The sequence below is a fragment of the Gouania willdenowi genome, chromosome 3 (assembly GCF_900634775.1).
Source record: "Gouania willdenowi chromosome 3, fGouWil2.1, whole genome shotgun sequence".
NCBI lineage: Eukaryota > Metazoa > Chordata > Actinopteri > Blenniiformes > Gobiesocidae > Gouania > Gouania willdenowi.
In genome coordinates, this window is record NC_041046.1 from 40,452,968 (window position 1) to 40,477,781 (window position 24,814).

The 24,814-nt window shown below is 37.6% G+C and overlaps 1 protein-coding gene across 9 annotated transcripts in view; it reads left to right on the forward strand.

The window, feature by feature from the left end:
- The window catches only part of nav2a (neuron navigator 2a), a 304,501-nt gene that overhangs the window by 203,132 nt on the left and 76,555 nt on the right, over positions 1-24,814 (forward strand). For all 9 annotated transcript variants that reach the window (XM_028473410.1, XM_028473361.1, XM_028473378.1 and 6 more), the window contains 5 exons: positions 2,830-2,960; positions 19,079-20,189; positions 21,380-21,459; positions 21,538-21,646; positions 23,764-24,180. In XM_028473410.1, the coding sequence (XP_028329211.1) occupies positions 2,830-2,960; positions 19,079-20,189; positions 21,380-21,459; positions 21,538-21,646; positions 23,764-24,180 (1,848 nt within the window). The remainder of the gene's footprint in view (positions 1-2,829; positions 2,961-19,078; positions 20,190-21,379; positions 21,460-21,537; positions 21,647-23,763; positions 24,181-24,814) is intronic.

The window sequence follows — 24,814 nt, forward strand, 5'->3', positions numbered from 1 at the left end:
AAATAAATAAAAACATGTAAATAATTAGCATTTTTCTAAATAAATATTAGCCTTTTCTTATTTATTTATTTTTTAGTACTAATAATAAAAAATTATGAACACTACTACAGGGGTATCTAACTTATTTTAGTTCATAAGACCCAGTTTGAAACCAAGTCGGCCAGAAAATGTTTGTTTTTGTGAAGGAAAAAGCTGAAATTCAAACAATACTGAATGTTAAGCAAATGTACAACATTTGCTGACTTTGTAACTAATTTTCTGGAAATTTGAAACATAATTTGCAAGAATTCTGTGGAATAATTTCAAGAATTTTCCAGGTTTTGAAAATAATTGCGTAATTACTGTAAATAGTGTAGTACTGCAACCTCTATGGTATTTTATCTACAACTTAAAATAATTTACAAAAAGTCCTGTGTTTGTTGTAGTTTTTACTTTAAACAAAATCTTCCTGTGGGCCGGACTAGACGCTCTGGCGGGGCCGAAAATTTTGCAAAGTATGCATATTTGGCCCACTAAATTCAAATTTGCAGACTTCCTGTTGGATTTAGGTTATAGGTCTAAATTACATTTTTGCTCTTCAAAGTCCAGTGCATATACCTACTGAATGACATCTAGCTAGTTCAAACCAGTGGGAAGTTACACACTCTAGGTGGCGCTCACGAGTCCTGAAATTGCATCAAAAAACTACACGGAAAATGTTTCACCAAAATTTACCCTCCTGCCTAATTTCACGTGTCAGAAAAAGAATAATAATAAGAAAAATCTGTACAGAAACATTAGGGCCCAATGCTTGGGGCCCCTAAAAAACATTTTGGAAGCAGAGATTAATCAAAGTTCAAAATCATTTGAGGGGAAATAATAGAAAATCATGCAACAAAAAATAAACAAAGATGATCCATAAAGGAGAAGGAAAAAATCAGTAAATGTTAATATAGTGATATAAAATCACCATTAACTGATCTATAACCAGGTTGAACAGTAGACAGTCAAAGGGATTAGAAATGAGAAATGTATTTAAGTATAAATAAGGGTTTAATGAGGAAGCTACAGCTTGTTTATTGTTAAGTATGATGTAGTTATTGTGATTATGTTGATGCTTAATAATATATTTCAGCCCCCTGCCTAGTTATATAAAGGCCTCTCTTGTGCAATTGTCTCTAAAAGCAGCAAAATAAACAAAAAAAACAACAAATATTCTCTAAATGCAAACTCTCTGCAGACAGATAAACAGCTTAGTTTACAATCCTAGTGGCTGATTTTAGATTGAAGATTACCCCAGATTTATATTTCCCAAGATTTACAGTTAGAAAAACATCCCACAGTGTTTTAAATCAAACTCAAGCACAGCCATGGTTGGGAAGCAGAAGGTTCAGTTATTGCAGTCGTAAATTCTGTATTTGTATTCTGTATCTGTGTTTGACTGTGTGGCCTCAATATGATTCAAACACTTGTTTAGAAAATCAACGTACAAGGTCAAGACTGGAATTCAGCCTCATTCACACGCTTTAGCAACACATTCAAGTGTGAACAGCAGTTTTACTGTGGAGGCAAATGATGCCGACAATGAAACAAAGCAGCAGATAACAATGTATGCATAAAATTTTAAACTTTTTTATTTATTTTTTTTTTAATTTTGAAAATCAAAAAATCACCCAAGAATCAGAGGTAAGGCTGTATAGTACGGAATAAAATATATAAAAACATTTAAAAATCTTCTGAAAACTAGTTTAAATGTGATGCACACATGCTTAAACGGGAGTGAGAATGCATTAAAGCATGACAAATGAATAAAATCCCCCAAAATGGGAGGTAAGGCTCTATAGTACGGCATAAAATTAAAATGAAAATAATTTAAAAATTGAGCTAAGACCCTCATTAGACACTAAAAACTAGTTTAAATGTGATGTACACACCTAAATAGGGGTAAGAATGCAGTAAGGCATGAAAAATAATGAAAATCTATAAATCACCAAAATCCGACGTAAGACTAATAGTAAAGCATAAAATAAAACAAAAAAAAATTGAGCTAAGACCATCATTAGACACTAAAAACTAGTTTAAATGTGATGTACACACCTAAATAGGGGTAAGAATGCAGTAAGGAATGAAAAATAAATAAAATCTAAAAATCACAGTAAAAACTGAGGCAGTAAGGCATAAAATTAAGATAAATAATAATAAGTTAAGACCATTGTTAGAACTAGTTTAAATATGATGCACACCAACTTAAATGGGGGTGAAAATGCAGTAAAGCATGAAAAATGACAATTAAAACTTTCCAAGCAGGAAAAGAAAACATGCAAAAGAGAGTTTTTTAGGTTTTTTTCACAGACAGTAAATCAAAAATAATACCAAATAAGGAAGGATTAAGAACAGATCCATCAGGAACACAAAAAGATGTTTCAAGGTAACAAATATAATTACATACAGTATGGATGCACTAACAGGCCTGTTGCATAATATTGAAGAAGAGGCTGAAAATGTGCAAATAGATGTCATATCACATGATTGATATGATTAATATTCATCACTCAGTCTAATACATGTTATGTGTGTGTTTTGTTAAATCTGTTGTGTCAGTTTGGTTTGATATTTGGTGTAATTGTGTCATTATTGGTTTCACACTGCGTTCTCTGTTTAGGGAAATCAGTTTTTTTCCCCCTCACCCCTCCTCTCCTCCTGTTGTTGATCCCTTTTTCACCTAAATATGGCTGCTCCGGTGTGTTGATGTGTCTTCTTTCACTGCAACTACCAAGTCAAATTCCTCGTATTGTTCTAAACTGTACCTGGTCAATAAAGCTGATTCTGATCTTTTCCATCATTTCTTAGACTTCCTGGGCCCACCACGAGGGTGTCCACTGCAGGCGGTGACGTTCCTCAGAGAGGCTCGGTCAGTGCTGCTGGGAACAGACGCAGCCAAGGCTTCAGTGACAAGACCAAAGCAAACGCACACAGCAAAGGTAAGAGCAACACGCATTTTATGAAAGAAATAATCAGGAGCGACTGAAACTGACACAGTTGCAGATGAGGTGTTGTTTGTGTAACGTCCTCCATCAGGGACTGTTTATGGCAGAGATGGACAACGTCATCAACATTCATGTCAGCATTTAGAATAATGACCAACCAGAAAAATACAGGAACGATCACAGGGGTTTGTTTGTCTGTGTTTTGTTTTGTTTTTTAATTTCTGTTATTTTCGTAGTCATCTTGTGTGTCTTTGGAATCATTTTGTGTATTTTTGTTGTTTTATATGTTTTTTTCTGTTATCTATCTGTATTTTCATAGTTATTTGTGTTTTTTGGAATCATTTTTGTGCATTTATGTTGTGGTTTTTATATTTTTTCACATTTTGTGTGCACCTTTTGTGTGTTTTTCTGTTATCTGTGTGTATTTTTGTAGTCAGTACTCATTAGATGTTTTGTCATGTTATGTTTTGTTGTTTTGTATCTTTCATGTGTTTTATTGTTTTGTGTATTAGTGTTGTTTTCTGTGTTAGTTGTTGTGATTTTTGGGGTCATTCTTATATATTTTGCTTCATTTTGTGCTTGAATTTTTTTAAAATGTGTTTGTTTTTATAATCAATCTGTGTTATTTTTTGTAATTGTCTTTTAGAATACATTTTTGTGTATTTCAATGTTGTTTTGTATATTTCTCTGAATTTTTGGAGTAGTCTTGTGTGTTTATGGATTACATTTTATGTATTTTTCTGTCATATCGTAGGTTTTTGGAATCATTTCACATAATTTTGTACAAAACTAGATCAAGGAGCCACATGCAGAAGTGAGTCCCTTTGCTCTGAGCGTTCTAGTTGAGGAACATGTAGACATAAGGTACATAAGGTTAGACTGCCCTCTGGTGGCTGAATCTATTAGGTGCACCTGCCAGTGAACAAATGGGAACAGTTACTGTGAAGGGTTAAGCCTTTGCTTTCTTTAAACTTTATTCTAGGTCACTGTTTCTGCTATTTATCAAGTTATTTTATTCATGTTATTGTTTTATAATACATTGCTGCTGTGTTTTCACAATGCTTTGAACTGTTCCTTAAAGATGTTCCTAACGTTCTCCACATGAAACACTTTTCACTTTAAAGTTCAAACAGCGTACTAAGGATAGTCTCTGTTACTTTGATGTGGATAATAATAATTATAATAATTTTAATAATGTAATAGCTGTTCTGCTCTGACCCACTTTAATGCTGGGGTTCAGTTCTGTGTCTGTGGTCGTATATTTAGTTCTGAGCACTGTTCTGTCACTGCTTTGTGGACCAGGCCTTTATATAGACTGTGTTAGTGTTCCACAGTCTATACTCATTACCCTGCATCACACACACACACACACACACACACACACACACACACACACACACACACACACACACACACACACACACACAGTTATGACCTCCCAGAGAGAGAGATAAAGTGTTTACACATGACCTGCTGGGACCATCAGTGTGGGACGTGTCCTCTGATACGTCCCTCGTCGGTTTATTTTCTTAACTGATAAAGTGTCTGTTATTTTTTCATTGTTTGAGTTTATTATTATTACTATTATTTATGAGGGTTTTCATCAGCATCGTAATATATCAGGGAACATTGTCGTATTAGAACAGGTATTCAACTTTTTTTGGCTTAAATACCCTTTTTTTTTTTGAGTACCCCCTTATGTTCGGCTACAACATTTTGCTCAGAATACTGTGAAAAAACAACTCTCGAGCATAATGATGGAATGAATGAATGATAACACACATTTTAAACAATCTCTCTTTTATAAATATCTGGAATGAAACAGTATTTAGTGACTTCTGAACAGATTTATTTTATAGTTTTTTTATAGTTTTCGGTCATTTTCCATCTCCTATTATCATTTTCTGTTTTTTGTTGTTTGTTCTTTTCATTATTCAGTATATTTTTCTCTTAATTTGTGTGTTTTTGTTGTCATTTTTTGTGTGTTGTTGGTATTATTTAAAATATTCTCTCTCAGTGTGTGTGTGTGTGTGTGTGGGTGTTTGGTTGTTTCTTGTGTCGTTTTGTTTGTTCCTCTGTTATTTTTGTGTATTTTCTAGTGATTTTGTGTATTTTTCCCTAATTTTGTGTGTCTTTGTTGTCGTTTTGTGTATTTTGTTGTCATTTGTCTGTTCTTTTTATTATTCACTAAATATATATTTTTTTCTCTTATTTTGTAATTTTATGAGTTTGATTATCATTTTAACTAAAAATAATAATATTTTTAGTGCTTTCATGTTTTTCACATTTTAAAGAATCTCCCTTTGTAAATAAGTGGAATGAAACAGTATTTAGTGCCTTTTGAATAGATTTATTTTATAGTTTTTATAGTCATCTCCCAACCTGGTGTGGGACCAACATTGACCCTTGTATTTTCAGTTAATGTTCTAATTAAGATCATTTCTATCATCATTATTATAATAATCATTTTGGACAAAAAATAAACCTGATAGAACCCCATATTTTTAATGCTTTCATTTGTTAATTTTCCACTTTTTCTCCGAATCAAGTACCCACTGTTGTGCCATTGCGTACCCCTAGGGCAGACAAAGGCAACAGCCCTCGGTCTCATTTTATGCGGCCCCCCAAAGTAAACGTACATAATGACAGAAAAATACACAACAAAAAAGCAAGAATACATTAAAAAATACAAAGAATGGGGTGGTGTTTAGCTCAGTGGGTTGAGCGCCCGCCCCATAAATGGAGGCTGTAGTTCCTCACCTGCAGCCGGTCCCAGGTTCGATTCCCGGCTTGGGACCCTTTGCTGCGTGTCATTCCCTGCTCTCCCTTTCCTGTCAAGCAACTGTCATATAAAGGCCACTAGAGCCCAAAAAATCCTTTAAAAAAAAAAAAAAAAATACAAAGAATTACAACAAAATTTAGTAAAAGACAAGAGGAAGAACTCAGATAATACTCCGAAAACACACAAAACTACTATAAAAAGGACAGTATTACACAAAATTACAGAAAATGACAACTAAAGTACACAAAAAGATGAGAAAAACACAAAAAATGCCCCACAGTACTAACAAATAAGCAAAACAACAACAGAAATACACAAAAATTACTCCAAAAAACATATATTTTACAGGAAAAATACAGAAAAGGATTTCAGAAATGCTCACAACGAGCAAGACAACAACAAACATACACAGAATGAAATAAAAACACACACAATTACTATAAAAACTGTTCTTTCATGTATTAATGCTCAGATCACTCATTATTACATGAATGTTGATCATGTGACCCTCTGATCAAACAAACACATTTTTGTGGCCCTGCTGTGATAAATGCCTACCTAGAGGGACACGTACCCCTATTTGAGAAGCACTGGATTAGAAGATAGATTTGTAATGAACTCATGTTTGATTTAGTAAACTGAGCGGTGGAGGTCAGGGTAGGAGGACGGGTCAGATGGAGTTTGGACTTCTTCAGCAAACACTGCATGTTGTGTGTCGTTAGCAGCCGGAATTCTTTATGAAACAGACGTTAATCTCACATGTGACATCACAACCGACATCACAAATTATAGAGCTATGTTAAGGATTGGAATGAAGATCCTTATGCTACGGAATATCTTAGAACTTTATTACTGCAACATCTTTTGCATTAGTGTCAAGTGAAAACTGTCCCATAGCTTCTCTATTGCCCTAAAACACAATTCTAAACAATATCTAAACCACAGATGGGCAACTTCTATCAGACCACATTATCAACATTCATGTCAGCATTTAGAATAATGACCAATCTGAGCATTAATACAAAAAAGATCAAAGAGTTTAGTCTTTGTAGTACTTTTGTGTGAGTTTTTAGACATTTCATGTGTTTTTGAATGCATTTTGTCTATTTTCTTGTCAGTATGGTGATTTTTTCTTGCCTTTTTGTGTGTTTTTTGAGTCATTGTGTGTTTTTGTTATATTTTTTGAGTGTTATTGTTGTCTTTTTGTGCAATTTTGTTGACATCTTGTGTGTTTTTTGAGTCATTATGTGTGTTTTTGTTTTATTTTTTTCTGCTATTGTTGTCTTTTTGTGCATTTTTTGGTCATTTTGTTGGCATTTTGTGTGTCTTTGAAGTCCTTTTGTATTTGTTGCTGTTTGTGTTTAAGTGGTTGTTTAGTATGTCTTTGTTATCATTTTGTGTATTTTTGTTTCTTGAGTTGTGTGTATTATATTGAGCTTCATATAACTTCCGACTTCATGAATTACAATCTGGTTTTGCGGGACCGCATGTGGTCCCCGGGCCACCAGTTGCCTATGTGTGATCTAAACAATTCTAAATAAATACTGTATATTTGTCTCAGTAATTGGTGAGACCATTTAGTGTTGAGCAATGTTTCCTCACTGCTAGAAAGTCATGGGTTAATGTCCTGTTGGTCACTTCCTTCTGTTTGTGTAGAGCAGAGTTCACAGAGTTATTGTATTCATGATTGTGTTGTTCTTTTTGTCGTCTATTATATACTTCAATAGATTCTCAACTGATGGGTCGGGACCCAAAAGTGGGTCGCTGACAGCTGATCAAAAATAAATGAATACTTAGTGTCTCATGTTGGACTTGTCTTTTATTTTGAAAGAAACTTTTCTTTTGACATTCATGCTGTGAAATAGATGTTGCAAAGGAAAATTATAGATGTATTTTCTAAAAAAGATTGTGTGTGTTTTCAACAGCTATTTTTGAAAAAACTTAATGTGGTTGGTTGTGATTTAATGACCGTGGCGTGTGTGACAGGAACACATTTATGTTCAAGGTTTTTTGCACAAAGTAAATAAAAGTGCAACGTTAATTCCTCAGAAGCCATTAAACATTTTAAGCCCGTGACCAACTGGACACTTGTGGGTCACAACCCACAGGTTGAGAACTCTGCGTTACAGGATGCGTAGATGCAGTGAATTGATTTGTTTGCTTGTGGGCAGTGTGGCTGTTTGCTCAAGAGCAGGTAGGTTAACTTTGGAATTGAGCCCTCCACCACTCCCTCAGTGTTCTGTCATGGCTTTGCCCCTCCTCGCTCAGTCCTCCTCTTCCTCCTCTTCCTCCTCTTCCTCCTCTTCCTCCCCCTGTATTCCCTGCATGACAGCCTGATAGTTTGGAACACTCCTCTTTCCCACTTTGCTCTGGATGTTTGCAGCACGCCTGAGGTTTGTCAGCTTTTATTTTGTAGTTTCTGATGCATGATTTTTGAGTTTCACTTGGATTCCGGTAGATCTGGTGGGAATGTGGATAATTCATGATTTATTTTACTAATTTGTTACTTTCGTGCTACATTAGAGTGAAATTAAGATAATATTTAATTGAATATTTTGAATATTAATATACAGACCTCTGTGTAGTTTTCTCTGAGGCAGTGCTGTGAGTTTGAGGTTGAATTGCAACAGGTTGATGACTTAAAGAGAGATGATCTGCAGCTGCTTTTGTCAGGCTGGACCTGCTCTGTGTCAATGGTGCTGGCACTAGAATAGAGTGGTGGTGTTGGATGGCTGCACGGGGAGAAAACGGACTCCCTCCTCATCTGCGCTGCAGTAACAGGAGGTGACAGAGTCTGGGTGTCCACCAAAGAGAGAGAGAGTTTGTATGGGCTGAGCCACAGCTCAATGAATCACTGTTTGAGTTTATTCATGTGGAGAAACTTTAAAAAGTTTTCGTCTCGCACAAAAGGTCTGCTTTGTGCGTCAGGCTAAAGAGCACAACAATGACTGCTGAGAGGATGGAGATCAGATCATTGACAAGCGAGTAAAGACGTGCTCCATCATAAATATGGAACCTTTTATTACCCCTCCATGGAGCTGATATTTTCACCTGCGTTTGTCTGACTTTTAGCAGGATCTTGTCAAAAGTGTGAAACGGTTTTTGGCCAAATTTTGACCAAAGATGGAACCATGAATCTTCATGTAAATTACCAACTAATTCACTTTTTCTTTTCTTTTTCTTTTAATATTTATTTAGCGCTTTGGTATGACTTTGTTGTCATTTGTAATATATAAATAAAGTTGAATTGAATTTAAATGACAAATCTTGAATATGGTAAATTGGAAAAAATAGGCATGAAATATGGTGAAAAGTGAGAATAATGGGTCAAAATATGCAACATTAGGTGGGAAAAGCGGTGTAAAAGGTTTAAAAGTGCTGAAAATGTCTTGAAAGTCTAAAAAAATGTTGCAGAATTGTCATTGAAATTTGATGGAGAAGTGGCAAAAATGGGAGTAATGTAGCAAGAATGAAGAATAAGTGATGAAAATAGGTTCAAATATGGCTCGTTTGGTGTCGTTGCAGAAAAAGGGTAAAAATAAGCAAAAATGCTTCAACTGCTCAAATATTCTCAGGTTCTAGAAGGCATCAGGTGACCACCTTCCAGTGTGAAGCAACACCAAATGAAGTCCTGACCCCAAGGTTGAGAACCCCTGCACTAAACGATGAGTCTAAAAGAATAATAAGAATGTGATGGCTGTGCATAAGAAAAGCATGCATTTGTTTCTATTTCCTCTGAATGAGCAGCTTGTTTACATATACAGTATACAGTATGTGTGGTGGTCACTAGTTACACATTGATATGTATTTTATGCAGGCCATGATCAGGTTAACAGATTACTGGGACAAACCTGCGACTGCCAGAGTTAAGCCTAACGTCTTGTGACCAGCGCACAGAGCTCTGTGGACTTTTGATGTCTAAACAGTGTCAGCCAACAGGAGCTTTAATGTGTTTACTGCTGCTTTGGTCACATGACCCCACAGACCGTTTTACTTTAATGTGGAGAAGTGTTCAAAGAACTCACGACTCTCTCTCTCTCTCTGTCTAGAGTGAGTTTCCACGCTTGTGTTAATTTCCATGGCTTTAGGTTCCACTCACGCTAGCACCAGACTGACATGTTGTGAAACGAGTTGTGAGTCCGCTGCGGCTGATTTTTCAACCTGCCTTGATGTCTCTCAGAATGAGACCAACTCGCAGAGAATAACACAGGCTTTTATGCAGAGGTGAAAGTGACAGATTTTACTTTACTAACTTTTGGCCACTAGGGGCGCTAGACCTGTAACTTTCACGTCGAGTGGCTACAAGCGCCGTAGCACTGTCGCAAAAATCAACAGTGTCAGTCGGGCCAGCCTCCTTGTCTTTTGATTGTGTATGCAGACAGTAGATGACCTGTATCTTCTAGATAAGGATTGGCTCTAAGGGCTGGGCTCACGCCGCGGCTGGAGGAGCAGCTGCCGCCGCCCCCCTCCTCTCCCTGCCGCCGGAGGCCCTGAGCTCGGCCCTTTTTGCCTTATTGGTGGCGCTCCCCCCCTACCCGCTGGCCTCACCGCCGCCGTCGGCCCCCTTCACCAGGTGTCAACGCGTCAACCGGGGTCAGGGCAGAAGGGGGACGGGCTCCCCGGCATGTGCGGGGCGTTGTCCGGCGCTGGGCGGAAGGTGGTCAGCACAGGGGGCCGAGTCTTTTTGCTCGCCTCGGCCATGACCAGGGGTCGAACAGGCGGAAAAATAGTAGCAAAAGCCTTAGCCTAATGAGTATATCCGAGCTTGTGGTCACGTGACTGCTGTAAAGTGAAACGTTCTCCAGGTCACATGACCTGGCCAAAGACGGTCCGTCTCTCCAAACTTACATAGTCGGTATTTCAAGAGGGAAACCATTGAGGAATCATTTAAAATAACTATTTAAATGAGCTGCTTTTTACATGTACTTGAGTATTTTATGTTTGACTTACTTGTACTTCAATCAAGTAACAGTAGTTGTACTTGAGCAGGATATATCAGTACTTTACACCTCTGCTTTTATGACAGGGCGGTCAGTGAAACTTCCTCTGGGCAGTGCTTTTCTGTCATTTTCCACTTTTTTTTTAATGTAATTTCCCTTTAACTGTTGTAATTAAGTAGTTAAACTATAAACGGCTTAAATTCTTTCAACATGTTTCCTGAGCTCAGCCAGCAGAGGAGGGTTATTTCCACAAGTTGCCTCAAGGCCTTAGTGGGGTTATTATGTCAGTGACCCGTTGACTCTCCGTGCTATAGGACAACTAATAGTTTACCATTGAAAGGAAATGGGTTGTTGACGTGCATCCTGGCCTGGTAATCAACAACTGGTGAAGCTTGAGAAAAGCTGATGTCTAGGTAGATAACGGGAAACTCATTCCCTTTAGATTACAGGTCACTTTCTGTCTAAATGCTCTGATTGTTGTCATAAACTATTGATTTCCTGAGCGTTGGTTCACTAATAAGTTGTGTTTTTATGTCACTTTGTGTATTTTATTTGATGTTTTTAGAGTTATTGTCTTTTTCTGTCATTTTGTGTATTTTAGTTTGTTTTTGGGGTTATTGTGTCTTTTTCTGTCATTTTCTATATTTTAGTTTTAGTTTTGTTTGTTTTGTTTTTTTTTTTTTGTGTATTATACTAGATGTTTTTGGTTATCGTGTTTTTTCATTTTTTTCTTGTATTTTAGTTTTCGTTTTGTGTGTTTCTAAGTTCATTTTGTATGTTATACTTGATGTTTTTGGAGTAATTGTGTCTTTTTCAGTCATTTTGTGTATTTTAGTTTTCGTTTTGTGTGTTTCTAAGGTCATTTTGTGTGTTTTAGTTGATGTTTTTGCAGTTATTGTGTTTTTTTTGTGTGTTTATGTCATTTTGTGTATTTTACTTGGGGTTATTGTGTTTTATTATGTCATTTTCTATATTTTAGTTTTAATTTTGTTTGTTTTAGTTTTGTTTGTTGTATTTATGTCATTTTGTGTATTATACTTGATGTTTTTGGAGTTATTGTGTTTTTTCAGTTTTTGTTTTTTTTTCTTGTATTTTAGTTTTCATTTTGTGTGTTTCTAAGTTCATTTTGTGTGTTATACTTGATGTTTTTGGAGCAATTGTGTCTTTTTTGGTCATTTTGTGTATTTTAGTTCTTGTTTTGTGTGTTTCTAAGGTCATTTTGTGTGTTTTTTGGTTGATGTTTTTGGAGTTATTGTGGGTTTTTTGTGTATTTATGTCATTTTGTGTATTTTAATTGAGGTTTTTGGCGTTATCGTGTCTTTTTTCTGTCATTTTGTGTATTTTAGTTGTGATTTTGTGCATTTCTAAGGTCATCCCTGCTTCCTATGCTGAAATTTCAGTGTGGTAGCACAAAAAAAACAGAAAAAGACAAAAGAAATACCCAAAAGTAACACCAAAATACACTAAAATAATGGAAAAATATAGAAAATGACTGCAGATACAAACCCAATGACAAAAAAATAAAATAAATTAATAACAGAACAACACAAAAAAATTTGCAAAATCACAAGAAATAACAGAAAAAATAGCAAAAACCAAAATGACAGAAGAAGACTTGAATTAGGAATGGTGTGTGAAGGCGGCACAGGATTCCTCATTTTGTTAGGAAATTACAAATTCCTAATTTTGTTGGCATTTGTTGTTGTTTTGGCAATGGTCCATTTCACATCCAACATGTAGAAAATTGAGTGTACTTCCTGAGCAATTTATCTTGAGTTTTCCAGTCTGGGTCACTGGGTGCAGTGGTGACAGCGACCTGCTGACCCAGTGTCCAGGGCCCCTTCATGGCTTTATTTTCCTGCTGTTCTCCCCCGTATAAAACGCCCCCCCCTCCTGGAGCTCCTGGCCCACACATCAAAGTTTCACTCATGTCAAACCTGCCGTGGCCCCACATTGTCCAACCACGTCCCCCTCTTTCAGCGTCATCCAATAGGAAACCAGTCGTCAGCAATCTGACCCACTTTTCTAATCGCTAACTACTAGCATAGCTAATTGGACACTAATCACTTGGTAATGGCAGGATTGTTTCAGGCTGCTTTTGATAAAGGATACATGGAGGATAAAGTATAAAATGTTTATTAAAAGTAAGGAAGTCACATAGGAAACGTGTAAATAAGCAGGTCAAATGTTAAATATAGCGGCACATGAGATAAAATGACACAGAATGATTTACTGACATTTATTTTAGATGTGCCGTGGGAAATGATTTTATTTCATTTCATTGGTCTAAAAAACATTTTTGAAAACAAATTAATTATGTGATATTTACTGCTGTTTAGAACTGCGCTCACTCTGTGTGAAACACAGCGATAAGAAATAATAATAATTAAAATAAAAACATGAACATCAAATCCCTCCATAAAAGCCTTTAGATCAAATCTGATAAAAGGTATAGATTGTTAATTGCACAGAATAAAGATCTTTTTTTTGAATTCCTGTTCAAGACACTTTAATATGAATGACTGTATATTGTTAATATAGGCTACAAAAATTAAAATATATTTATTTATTATTATTATTAGTAGTAGTAGTAGTAGTAGTAATAATAATCATAGATTTACATTTATATTATATATATATATTATATCAAAATATATAAGGTAAAGATTGTTAATTGCTCTTTTTATTAAAAAAGAGAAATATAAAAGATCATAAAAACTTTTTTTTCTTTGTGTATTTGTTTCCTATTCAAGACACTTTGACATGAATGACTGTATATTGTTAATATAGGCTACAAAGTAAAATGTATTACATATTTATTATTATTATTATTAGTAGTAGTAGTAGTAGTAATAATAATGAAAATAATAATCATATATTTATACTATTGTAACTATTGTAATTTATAACTATTTTTTTTACCTAAACATTAACAGGGTGATGTGTCTTGTGATTTTTTCAATGAAAACATGTACCTTTGCTACAAAAAAGGTTGAAAAACACTGGTGTAGTGCACAGGAGTGACACACACACACACACACACACACACACACACACACTGCAGATTGGATAAAGCAGCAGAGATGGTGAGCGTGGAGCAGTCTGATGAAAAGTTGTCATTTTTAAGGTGACGATACAAAAACTACTTTAAATTAATTGTGGTCAAAGGCAAGAACGTACATGTGAAGTGTTCATTATATCCAGGAGTGAAGACTTTGTCCACATTTGTTGTAAGCGATTCAAATTTAATAAAGCACCTCACAACAACACACGTATCTAAAAAATCTGAATTGTTTGACATATAGCAATTTTTTTTTTTAACTGTAACGCAAATAGTTACTTTCCTTGGTAATGAGTTACTTTTATTATAGAGTAATTCAGTTACTAACTCAGTTACTTTTTTGGAACAAGTAGTGAGTAACTATAACTAATTACTTTTTAGACCAACACTGGTCTGGGCGCAGGTATACTGCGCCCACAGACACTCCATTGACTCGTATTGAAGAGGAGTTACTGTGAATGCAAAACTTTGAACGAGAGTGGACGGTAAAGATTTTTGCGCCCTAAACAGGAAACACGTCATCACCAATCAGACACAGATGAACAAAACAACTTCACACGTCATCAATATTATCTGTATAATATTTATTCTGATTATCTAAATACACATTTGTTTTGTAGTATTTTTAATTCATTTTATTTTTTATTATTTTTATGTTTCACTCAAATAAACAAGGTAAGTGGTGGGGCTCCAAGTCTGTGTCTTCTATCTTCTGATAATATTCGTGAAGAACTCTTTTATCCTCTTCCATCCCTTCTTCAGAAAGTTGATGAGACGCCTCAACACAGACTTTTTTGTTGGAGGATCTTTCTCAGATTCACTCCTGTTCGTGCTGAGTTCTGTTTCTACTGAAGTGAAGACATTCTCCTCACTCAGTTTTTTGAGTTCAAATTGAAGGTTCTCCTGATATTTTATGGCCTGAAGGCATTGTTCTTGAAGTTCTCCTTCCTTTATCTTCAGCTGGGACTGAAGAAGGTGGATCAGCTCCTTGTTCTGTTTTTGAACATCATTCAGTTGTTTGCATTTCTCTCTTGTTTCTTCAAGCTTTTCCTGTGTAGTGGTGATAGAAACCTTCAAGGTGGAAATTATATTTCCATTTTCAGCCTCCAGATGAACTTTATTTTCCAGTTCCAGGGCTTGGATGGAGACCGTACGCTTAGCAGTTTCCCATAAAACGCTGAGGCGGGAGATTTCCTCTTCTTTGAGTTTAATCCTCAGATTGTTTTGATGTTGTTGAGCATCTTTTTCTGTCAACAGCTGCTCCTTCAGCACCTTAAAGTCTTCTGATGATTCCTCCAGTGTCTGTTTGAGGTGGTCAATCCTCTCTCGTTGTTGCTCAAAGATGGTCTCATTCTCCTTCTGTGTCCCCAATAATCTGGCCTTTTCCTTCTCCCACTGCTTCTGTTGGGCCTCTGATGCTTGTTGGGCCTCGATCAGAGACAGTTTAAGGTTGGCATTTTCCTTCCCCAGTTGGTCAACCACAGAAGTGTTATTTTGGACCTGAGAACGTTGGAGGATGAACATCTGCTGAGAGTTGAGGAGTGAAGTTTTGTCCTTTTCAGGACTAAAACCATTTATTTCTTGGTCCTGTGGGGTCTGTGTGTCCTTCAGATCTTCTGTTTCCCCAACCATTGAAGAATCAAGCTGTGTGAGCTCGTTGTTTATCAGCTCCAGATCTTCTAGTGTCTCATTTTCCACTGTGGAAAGGGTTTTGTCGTCATGATCCAAGCACAGACTCTTTTTAACAGACTTTAGGTTGTGAACGTTCTTGTCTGCTACTGTTTCTTTAACAGGCCCCTGGTCTTGAGATGATTCATCAGGACAGGATGAAGATGGTGTTTCAATGAGGGCAAAAAGCCTTGTCCAGTCGAAGTCTGCAGTGGGAGCCATCACTGGATCATCTTTCTTAGGTTTCTCAAAATGGCGTCGACCCTGTCTGCGTGTGTTCTTCTTAGGCATTTTATAAGTTGTCGTTTGGGGTTTTAACAATGATAATGTTGCTTCTCAGAGTGGTGAAATGCTTTATGTGGTGTCTCGTCCCAAGATCAAAGACTGTCTGAGTTCTATATTAAAGTTGAAAAAGAATCAACAGAAAAAGTTCCAAAATCACCATAGCAACGATTGCAAGTGAAGCAGAATTTATGCTAATGCTAAGCTAATTTTTTTAGCTTCTTTTGAGTCCTGTTTTATTTGAAATAAAGTGTCACAATAAAACACATAAATACTATTGAGTTTTGAAGACTCTTTGTTAATTTCAAAGAACACAGATCATTTAATTTAGGCCGTGGATATGGATACGTTAAACATATCCATAAACTGCCACTCTATGCATACAAAGCGCCTCTCATTGGCCAGTTTAGGTCATGTGATAGGTGCACCACGTGACTTAAAGTTCCGAAAAGGTCCGTCAACGTCATCGGTCGTACCCATAGTCCTGAGGGCTACGTTTGACGTATCTCTAGACACTTGCTTTAAATTATTAATAAGTAGTACAGTGCCAATCGGAAGTATGTATTCATATAGTGGGCGCTTAAGTAGAGTTGTTAATTATGGACATAATAATAACATACTCAGTAGCATTATAAAGGGGTATATTGGCAGGTGCAAAGTAAAATACCATGTGCATAATTCTTGTTTTAATTCTATGAGACATGCGCATGATGAATGTGTTGTTTTTTTTTTACTCATTTTTATATTTTTTTGTTTGATGTATGTTTCTGTAATGTATGTTTTTGGAGTCATTGTGTGTATTTTTGTATCTTTCTGTTGTCTTTTTGTGCATTTTTTGTATAATTATTGTTTTTTGTTGCCATCTGGAGTCATTTTGTGTATTTTTGTATCTTTTTTAGTGTAGTTTTGTGCATTTCTATTTTTCTTTTGTGTATTAGCCGTGTGTGTGTCTACATCCATCTACTCCGTGAACGCGCATCAAATAAATAAATACCTTGTGTGTGTGTTCCCGTGAATGTTTGAGACGCTAATAACAAAACTCCATAGACATTGTGGCGCCAATCAGAAAAGTAAACGAATGAATAAGTAAATTAAAGTATTATGTACAATTCGGCTGTCTTTTTTAAAAAAACAAAAATCATTTTTTACCTTTGAACCGAGTGGTCAGAGCTTAGCTTAGCTCTATTCAGAGAGCTCCGTGTCTCGGTCTAAACTATCTTCTTCTCTATCGCTCGTGTGTTTACAGCTGCTTGGCTGTGTGCGCAGCGATTGGCTCTGGCCGCACACGTGACTCTTGCTCGGGTGAGGAGCTGTGCAGTGAAATAGATATAGATGGTGCGCTAGCGCCCCCTCACACCCCGTGGTCAAAAGTTGAATAGGTTTCATTTCAGGGCCGTCCAGAAGTGAAATAAAATTAAGATCAACATTTTGAAAGGACCGAATTGCTCCAAAATAAGAGATACACACACTCGGGGTATTTGGAACTTGTTGACCAAGATTCAGGTCAACCTCGCACCGAGTCGGGGAGATATTTGCTCCACACACCCACACACACACACACACACACACACACACATAGATTTGCCTCTACCCTTTTTGCAGAAGATGTTTGCATATTCAAATATCTGCTGCTAAACTCAGGAAACACATGTACAAACCTTCCCATTCTGCACTCTCTGACTTCTCTCTTCTCTGCAGGTGTGCGTACGTTTTTTTTTGAGATGCTGCAGAATCACACGTTCATGACTTTATTAAACATTTTTTCGTGATGATCTGTGAAGTTCAACGTGCACTTTCCCTTCATCCCTGCTGGTAGTTTTGTGAGCTAGATTTACAGGCTCCTTTGTGTATCCAGATGTAGTGGGACAATGCTTCTTTGTGGAGCTGAGGGAGTCTGACCAACATCAGTCCTTATAAGTCCAAGCCTTATACGTGCTGCAGCTCTGCTGTTTGACAGGTCCAGGCTTGGCACAACTTAAAAGCTCTCTCAGCTCACTGGTCCTTGTTTTTATAAACAATTTAAAATGGACTGCGTCTCACTGTGAGGAGTGAACATTTTCAACAGTTTTGTGTTGGCTACTTTAAAGAATAGCAACAGAGTTTGGTTGAATCAACACAGACCACCAGGTCCTTATAAGGTCGGTTTGTGGAGGTCAGAAGATTCACACCATGCATTTATTTTTCTTCTTCAACTTCTTCTTTGATTGTCTAATACAGTGTTTCTCAAATAGGGGTACACAATGGCACTACAGGGCAGGGGGTACTTGAGAGAGAGAGTCAGATTACATTTATGTATATATAGATAGTCTGCCCATACATACATGAATATATATATATATGTATGTATGTATGTGCTTGTATAACTGGACGCATATGTGTGTGTATATTAATATATGTAAAATTCTGTACATAACCTCGACTTTTATAACATTTATAACTTAATTGTAAATTGTGTTCTACCTATATATAGTGAAAGCCTATTTTATTATTTTATTTTAATCTTATTGTTTTGCACATTTTTCTTTTTCTAACAAAACACAATCTTAAACAATGGTATTTGGCTTTGTGAGATACAAATCTAGTTCACCTAAAATGCAGTAAAAATAAATAAATATCTGAGCTCAAACATGATCAAAAACTAATTCTAGAAAAAAAAATATCTTTGGGGTCGCCAGAAATTCTTGAGATCAAAATGGGGTCACGATCCTAAAATGGGTTGGGAACCACTGCACTAAATACTGATTCTTTCCTCTTATTTACAAAGGGAGATTCTTTAAAATGTGTGTAATCACTCATTTATTCCATCATTATGATAAAAAGTTTTTTTTAAATAGTTTTCTAAGCAAAATGTTGTAGTCGGACAAAGGGGTACTTAGATTAAAAAATAAGAAAAAAGGCGTACTTGAGCTAAGAACCACTGGTCTAATACAGTATTTCTCAAATCGGGGTACGCGGTGGCACTACAGGGGTTTACTTCAGAGAGAGAAATTGGAAAATTAACAAACGAAAGCATAACATTTTTAGTTAAAAATGATAAACATAATAAAGATGGTGGAAATGATTTTGAGTAAAACATGAACTGAAAATATAAAGGTCCGTGTTGGTCCCACTTCAGGCAGGAGATGATGAAACAATAAAAAAAGATAGAAATAGAAATAAATCTATTCAGGAGCCTCTAAATACTGTTCCATTCCACTTATTTACAAAATAATATTCTTTAAAATGTGTGTTATCACTTGTTTATTCCATCATTATGCTCACTAGTGTTTTTTTCATAGTGTTCTGAGCAAAATGTTGTAGTTGGACAAAGGGGGGTACTTGGATTCAAAACAATTTTAGAACCATTGTTCTCATAAAACATCTATTTTTTCTCGTGCAGATTCCTCAGAGGTGATGACCTCACAGCCTTCAATGTTGACTGAAGCTTCTGCGCTGACCACCAGCATCCCATCCTCTTCATCTTCATCGACAGCTATTCCTCAGCCCAACGGCAACAGCAAGCCCTGGAGGAACAAGTCAACAACCAACTCCAAAAACACATCCTCTCATTCTCCCCCCTCGTCCACCATGCAGTCGGCCAAACAGGACAAGGAGAAGGCTCCGACTGACGCTCCGCCAAAGGTGGTCGCTCAGAAGTCAATGCTGGAGAAACTGAAGCTCTTCAACAGTAAAGGAGTCTCAAAGTCGGCCAATGCTTCTTCTTCTTCTTCGTCTTCGTCGTCGAATGGATTAGGAGCTCGGGCTGATGTTGCATCACTCAGGCAAACTGGTCCCGGACAGGTGGAGAAGGCAGAGACCGGCTCCAACACTGACCCCCTGGATGAAGACGACGGAAACCTACGACCCGGACTGAGCATCACCACCAGCAACGGATCAGGTGGCGCAACTCTCTCCACCACGGCCAGCAGCCCCAAGATTGCCCTGCGGGGCATCGCCCAGCGCACTTTCAGCAGAGCTCTGACTGCCAAGAAGAGTTCCGTCAAAGGCCCTGAAAAGGACAAAGGGAAGGAGAAGGACAAAGGGAAGGAGGGGGGGAAACATATCTCCATCCCTGAAAGGACAGAGGAGCCTAAAGATGAAGCAGCACCTGTAGTAGATGCTGATGGCTCCAGCAAAAAGATGTCCAAAATCGCTAGCTTCATTCCCAAGGGGGGGAAAGTGGCCAAAAAAGAGGCTTCAACCCCAGCACAAAGTGGAATACCAAAGCCAGGAGGCAAAGTAGGGGGGAAGGCCTCCTCAGGGGAGAGGCCTCGGAGCATGAGGTTAGGGGGGGGTCTCCCCATGCATCGTGGTCCTCTGGACAGGGGCAGCAGACACTCCAGCTCTACCTCCAGCCTGGCCTCCACAGAGGGGAAGGTGGGCGGCGGCCCCGCAGCAGGAGGAGGGACGACCCAGAGCACGGCCAGCAACACAGTCAGCGTTCAGCTACCTCAGACCCAACAGCACCACAGCCACCCCAACACGGCCACCGTGGCCCCCTTCATGTACAGGTGAGACCTGCACCCACATCTTGTTGTAAAAGTCCACCTCAGTGTCATCCATGGAGGGACAGAACACAGCTTTAGATCGTCTATAGCGATGGCACAGGGGGTGCTTGAGAGAGAGAGAGAGAGTGGATAATTAACAAATGAAATCATTACAAATATGGGGTGTTTTTTATTAACTAAAAAGCTCAGTATTTTGCTATTTGTGAAACCTAAAGAGAAGTATAATCTCACTAAATGCTCTACACAGACAAGATCCTGCTTGTATTTATTCTCATAAAATTACGACTTTATTCTCGAAATATTACAGCTTTAATCTTGAAATAAGATAACTTTAATCTCATAAAATTATGATTTTATTAAGATATGACTTTATTCTCATAAGTTTACTCTGACTTTAATATCGTAGTGCCCTGATTTTTGATTTTTGAATGCGGAGAAGGACAAGAAAGTGACTTAGCAGCTTAACACTCTGTTTAGAGTTTGAAACAGCTGAAATACTCCGCTGCTGCTGCTGCTGCTGCTGCTGCTGCTGTGATAAACACACCCTGAAGCACTGAGACCGACTCACAATCACAATAGCCGCTTAACTAGCCATGAGTTTTACTGTAATGTGCAGTTTTTTGGCTGAAAACAATAATGAGAGTGTGTGGATAGGAAAAGAAAATGACTTTAGTGATTACTGTTTTCTCTTGGAAGAGCGAGGCATGAAGTCTGCGTCTATAGACACGCCCACACATGAACATGCATAACTAGGCCCCAAAACAGCCTGTTCATAGAAGCGTCATGAAATTGACTTTTCAGAGGCTGAAACTCCAGGAACCAGGCAAGTTTGGGAAAATAAACCTCAAATACTTTGTTGTTGGGGTTCTTAGAACAAATGGAGATGGGTGAAAAATAGCATAAATACTAGACCTTTAAACAAAGTCAACAAGGACAAAGTCCTACAACAGGCAAAGACCAGAGGCTGTGTGTGATTGTGTTGTTCATACGTCATCATCTCCTGAAGGCCTCTAAAGACCACTGCCCAGTAGCTGAACCCTATTGATTTATCCTCTAAATACAAACTTTACTGGGGCACAGCAGGCTTTATTTCAACCCTCGTCACAAGACCTGAAACAGAGCCGATTTGAATCTTAATCTGAATCAATGGCTTTCCCACTTTGATCCACTGAACCTTTTTTTTTTTAACCAAGGTCCCAAACAGACGAGGAAACGGGAGTCCGCAGTGGAGACTTTTCAAAGTTAAACCAGACGTCCCTGGAGGATTTTTCTGGTGGGTGATGATCTCCAACACTGTTAAATCTGAAGAGATTTATTATGATTGTTGATGTTGAAGTTGTTTTGTCTTCAGCTGAAGACCCAGAGACCAGGAGATTACGGAGTGTTAAAAACATTGCAGATTTACGGCAAAACCTGGAAGAGACTATGTCGAGCTTACGAGGAACTCAGGTCACACACAGGTAAACTGACATTCATCAGTATTTAAATTATTTTCATTTCCAGGTGTTTTACACTGACTGCAGTTTGACTTTTGACTAAAACAATGAGTCCTAGTTATTGTTTTTATGTTGTTTTTCTTTATTTGTGGATATAATTGAATAGTATTGAACAAAAGCCTTATATTTGTAGGCAGATGGTCTTTTTTTTAATTAAAATAGCAAAGTTACTGTGAATATTCTAATTTATAAGCATTTTATTGAACAATGGGCTTTATTCTCATGTTAAAAAACACATTTTGCTTATATAGAATTTTACAAAAGTGAAAAACACCCCTCACATTTCTGCAAATGTTGTTAAATCTTTGCTACAATGACACTGCAAATTTACTGTGCCTTCAAAATAAGTCAACACACAGCCATTAATGTATAAATGCATTTAATCAAAGCAACAATCAGAGAAAGCAACACACTGTCCATGCACACTTACATTTAGCATTTCTTTTTTTTTTGTTTTTTTTAACAGCGGTCTCATCTGAGATGAGAAACCCTTTGATCACTGGGCGTGTCTTTAGGTCATTAGTTGAGCTGCAATCACTGAGTGTGACCGACTGCTCTGTGCCTCCATTCACAAGAACTTTATTGTCAGTGAACAACAATTTGAACAAGGAAACTAAAGATCAGGGGCCTTATTAGAGCCTGATATATAACAACGACCCAAATTGTTATGAAGAAATAAATGCAATAAAACCCATAACTGGTCAATAATGTAACTAAAGCGCTGAGCCTGAAATGTAAAAACTATTAGCATAAAACATAATTAAAAAAAAATTAAAAAAAGAAAATAATTAACCAAAACATTGTGGCAAAAACATGAACAAAATGTGAAAAAGGAAATTATGTTTTTTGTCAGCTATTGAAAGTTCACATGTGTTATTATTATGACAGGACACCTGTCATTAGCATGAATAAAGGTCATGAAGGCTGTCATTAAGTGTTGTTCGTTACCTTAACCTTTCTTTACCCTAACCCCACTGGATCACGCCACCGAACCCAAAAAATGCCAACATAGCTCCAAAGGTGTCATAATTTAGTGAAAAGTGTCATAATTTAATGAAAAGCGTCAGAATTTAGTGAAAAGCATCAGAATTTAGTGAAAGGTGTCATAATTTAGTGAAAAGTGTCATAATTTAGCGAATAGCACTTAATGACATCCTAATGACAGCCTTCATGACACCTTATTCATGCTAATGACAGCGTAATGTCAGCTTTATGTATAAAACTTCAAGTAAAGTGTTACCCAGTCTGTTTATTGTTCCGCTCCATGTGTGCATGCCGACCTTTGTCATTATATTTGTACTTTAGTTCCGTGTTGCATTTTGTTCCCGGTTGCGTATCTAATGTAGTCTAATATTTAATGCTCTTTTTATTTCTGCTAATTTGTTTGGCTTCTCATTATTACTTTTTTTGTTAGAGCAGAACTAAGTAACTTGCGCTTCCTCCTAAAGATGCCTTTTGGTTAGGTCACTGTCGTAAACACCCCCGAGGCAGCAGCTCCTCCCTCTCGCTACAATGAGACGGGCAGTGGAGGCTTCCTAAAAGTACGGGGGCAAAATTAAAGCGATTAATGTTGAATAAACTTACATTCTGAGTGAACTCATCCTTTAGTAACTCAGTGAGGTAAAATCACTGGTAATGACGTCACTGGAGCGATGAAGAGACCAAAAAGCACCACTGTGTTCAAGCGACTCATCACGGGCGATTGAAGTGACTGCAGTCGCGATCGGTGTGAACGCACCTTTAGTGTGTATTGGGCTGTTGTAAAGCAGTACGTGTTGTCACGGGAACAGGGCTGCGAGACTGCCACCGGTTCGGAGGCAGGGAAAGTTGCAAGTGCTGTTTTCTGGCTAAAGACAGCAGGGGGGGATGAAAAAACCCCAATCACCCCATAAGCACTTGTGTTACCCTCACAGGGACTATGAGAAGGATTTATTAAGGTGAAAAAGTGACTTAGTTCTGCTTTAATTGTCAATGAAGAAAGGCATTTAAGAAGATTGGCATGAAAATAAACATGTCTTCCTGTTTGTTGCACTTTATGAAGCACTGATTAGACGTCCTGATGTCCCCGTCTGTCCCCACAGTACCTTAGAAACCACATTCGATGGCACCGTGACCACAGACATCAGCACCAGTGGAACCAGTGGAGGGAGCAGCAATAACAACGGAAGCAGTCGCAGCATCCTCAGCATTACGTCCTCCCGCCCCTCGCTGGCATCATGGCGCCTCGGACAGTCCAGCCCCCGGCTGCAGGCGGGTGACGCCCCCTCCGCGGGGAACGGCTACGCTAACCGTGGGGGCCAGGGGGGCCGTTACCTGTACCCCGGGCACCTTCGGCGACAGCTGGCTGGGAGGGGAGGAGCTCTGTGCAGCGTTGAGCTGGGAGAGCGAGCCGGAGAGGACATGGACATGGACGGCATCGCCATGGAGGTGACGGGGTACATGAGCGATGGAGACGTGCTGAGCAAGAACGCCGTACGCACGGATGATGTCAGCAGTGGGTAAGTGAACCAGGATTAAAAAGTTTACCTGATAGAGTAAATCTAGGGCTGGGTTACAAAAATGTATCTCTTTGAAAGGATTTTCCTTTGAATGTAAACATGAATTTTAATACTGTACCAAATTAGAGTTACTTTCTACTAGGGCTGAGCACAACTGGAGCAAAACTCATATCTCAATATTTTTTCTCAAAATTAAGATATATGTTATAAATATCGATAATTTTAATACAAATTAAGTCTGACCAAGATAATTCTGAGTTAAATTTCCTGATGCAATATTCCACACGGTCACAATTATTAACAAACAGCTGCACAATATGTTCCACTTTTTACTCCTAACACAATATTTTTATACAAAATAAGTGGTAAAAAAAAAGATGTATCTCGATATAGACAATATTGTAATTTTCTATATCACCAACAAAGAAAACTCCATATATATAGAGTATCGATATATCGATCAGCACTACTTTCTACCATATAAAGGAAGATCTCTAAGAATATCTTCCATATTCAAGTAGAGTTGGAACTGTTACTGAAATATCTGTAATGAGAAAAAATGTGAAGCAAAATCTAAAATACAAGTATATGCAAAATATATTTATTATATTATATTTGATAAAATTGTTTCAGG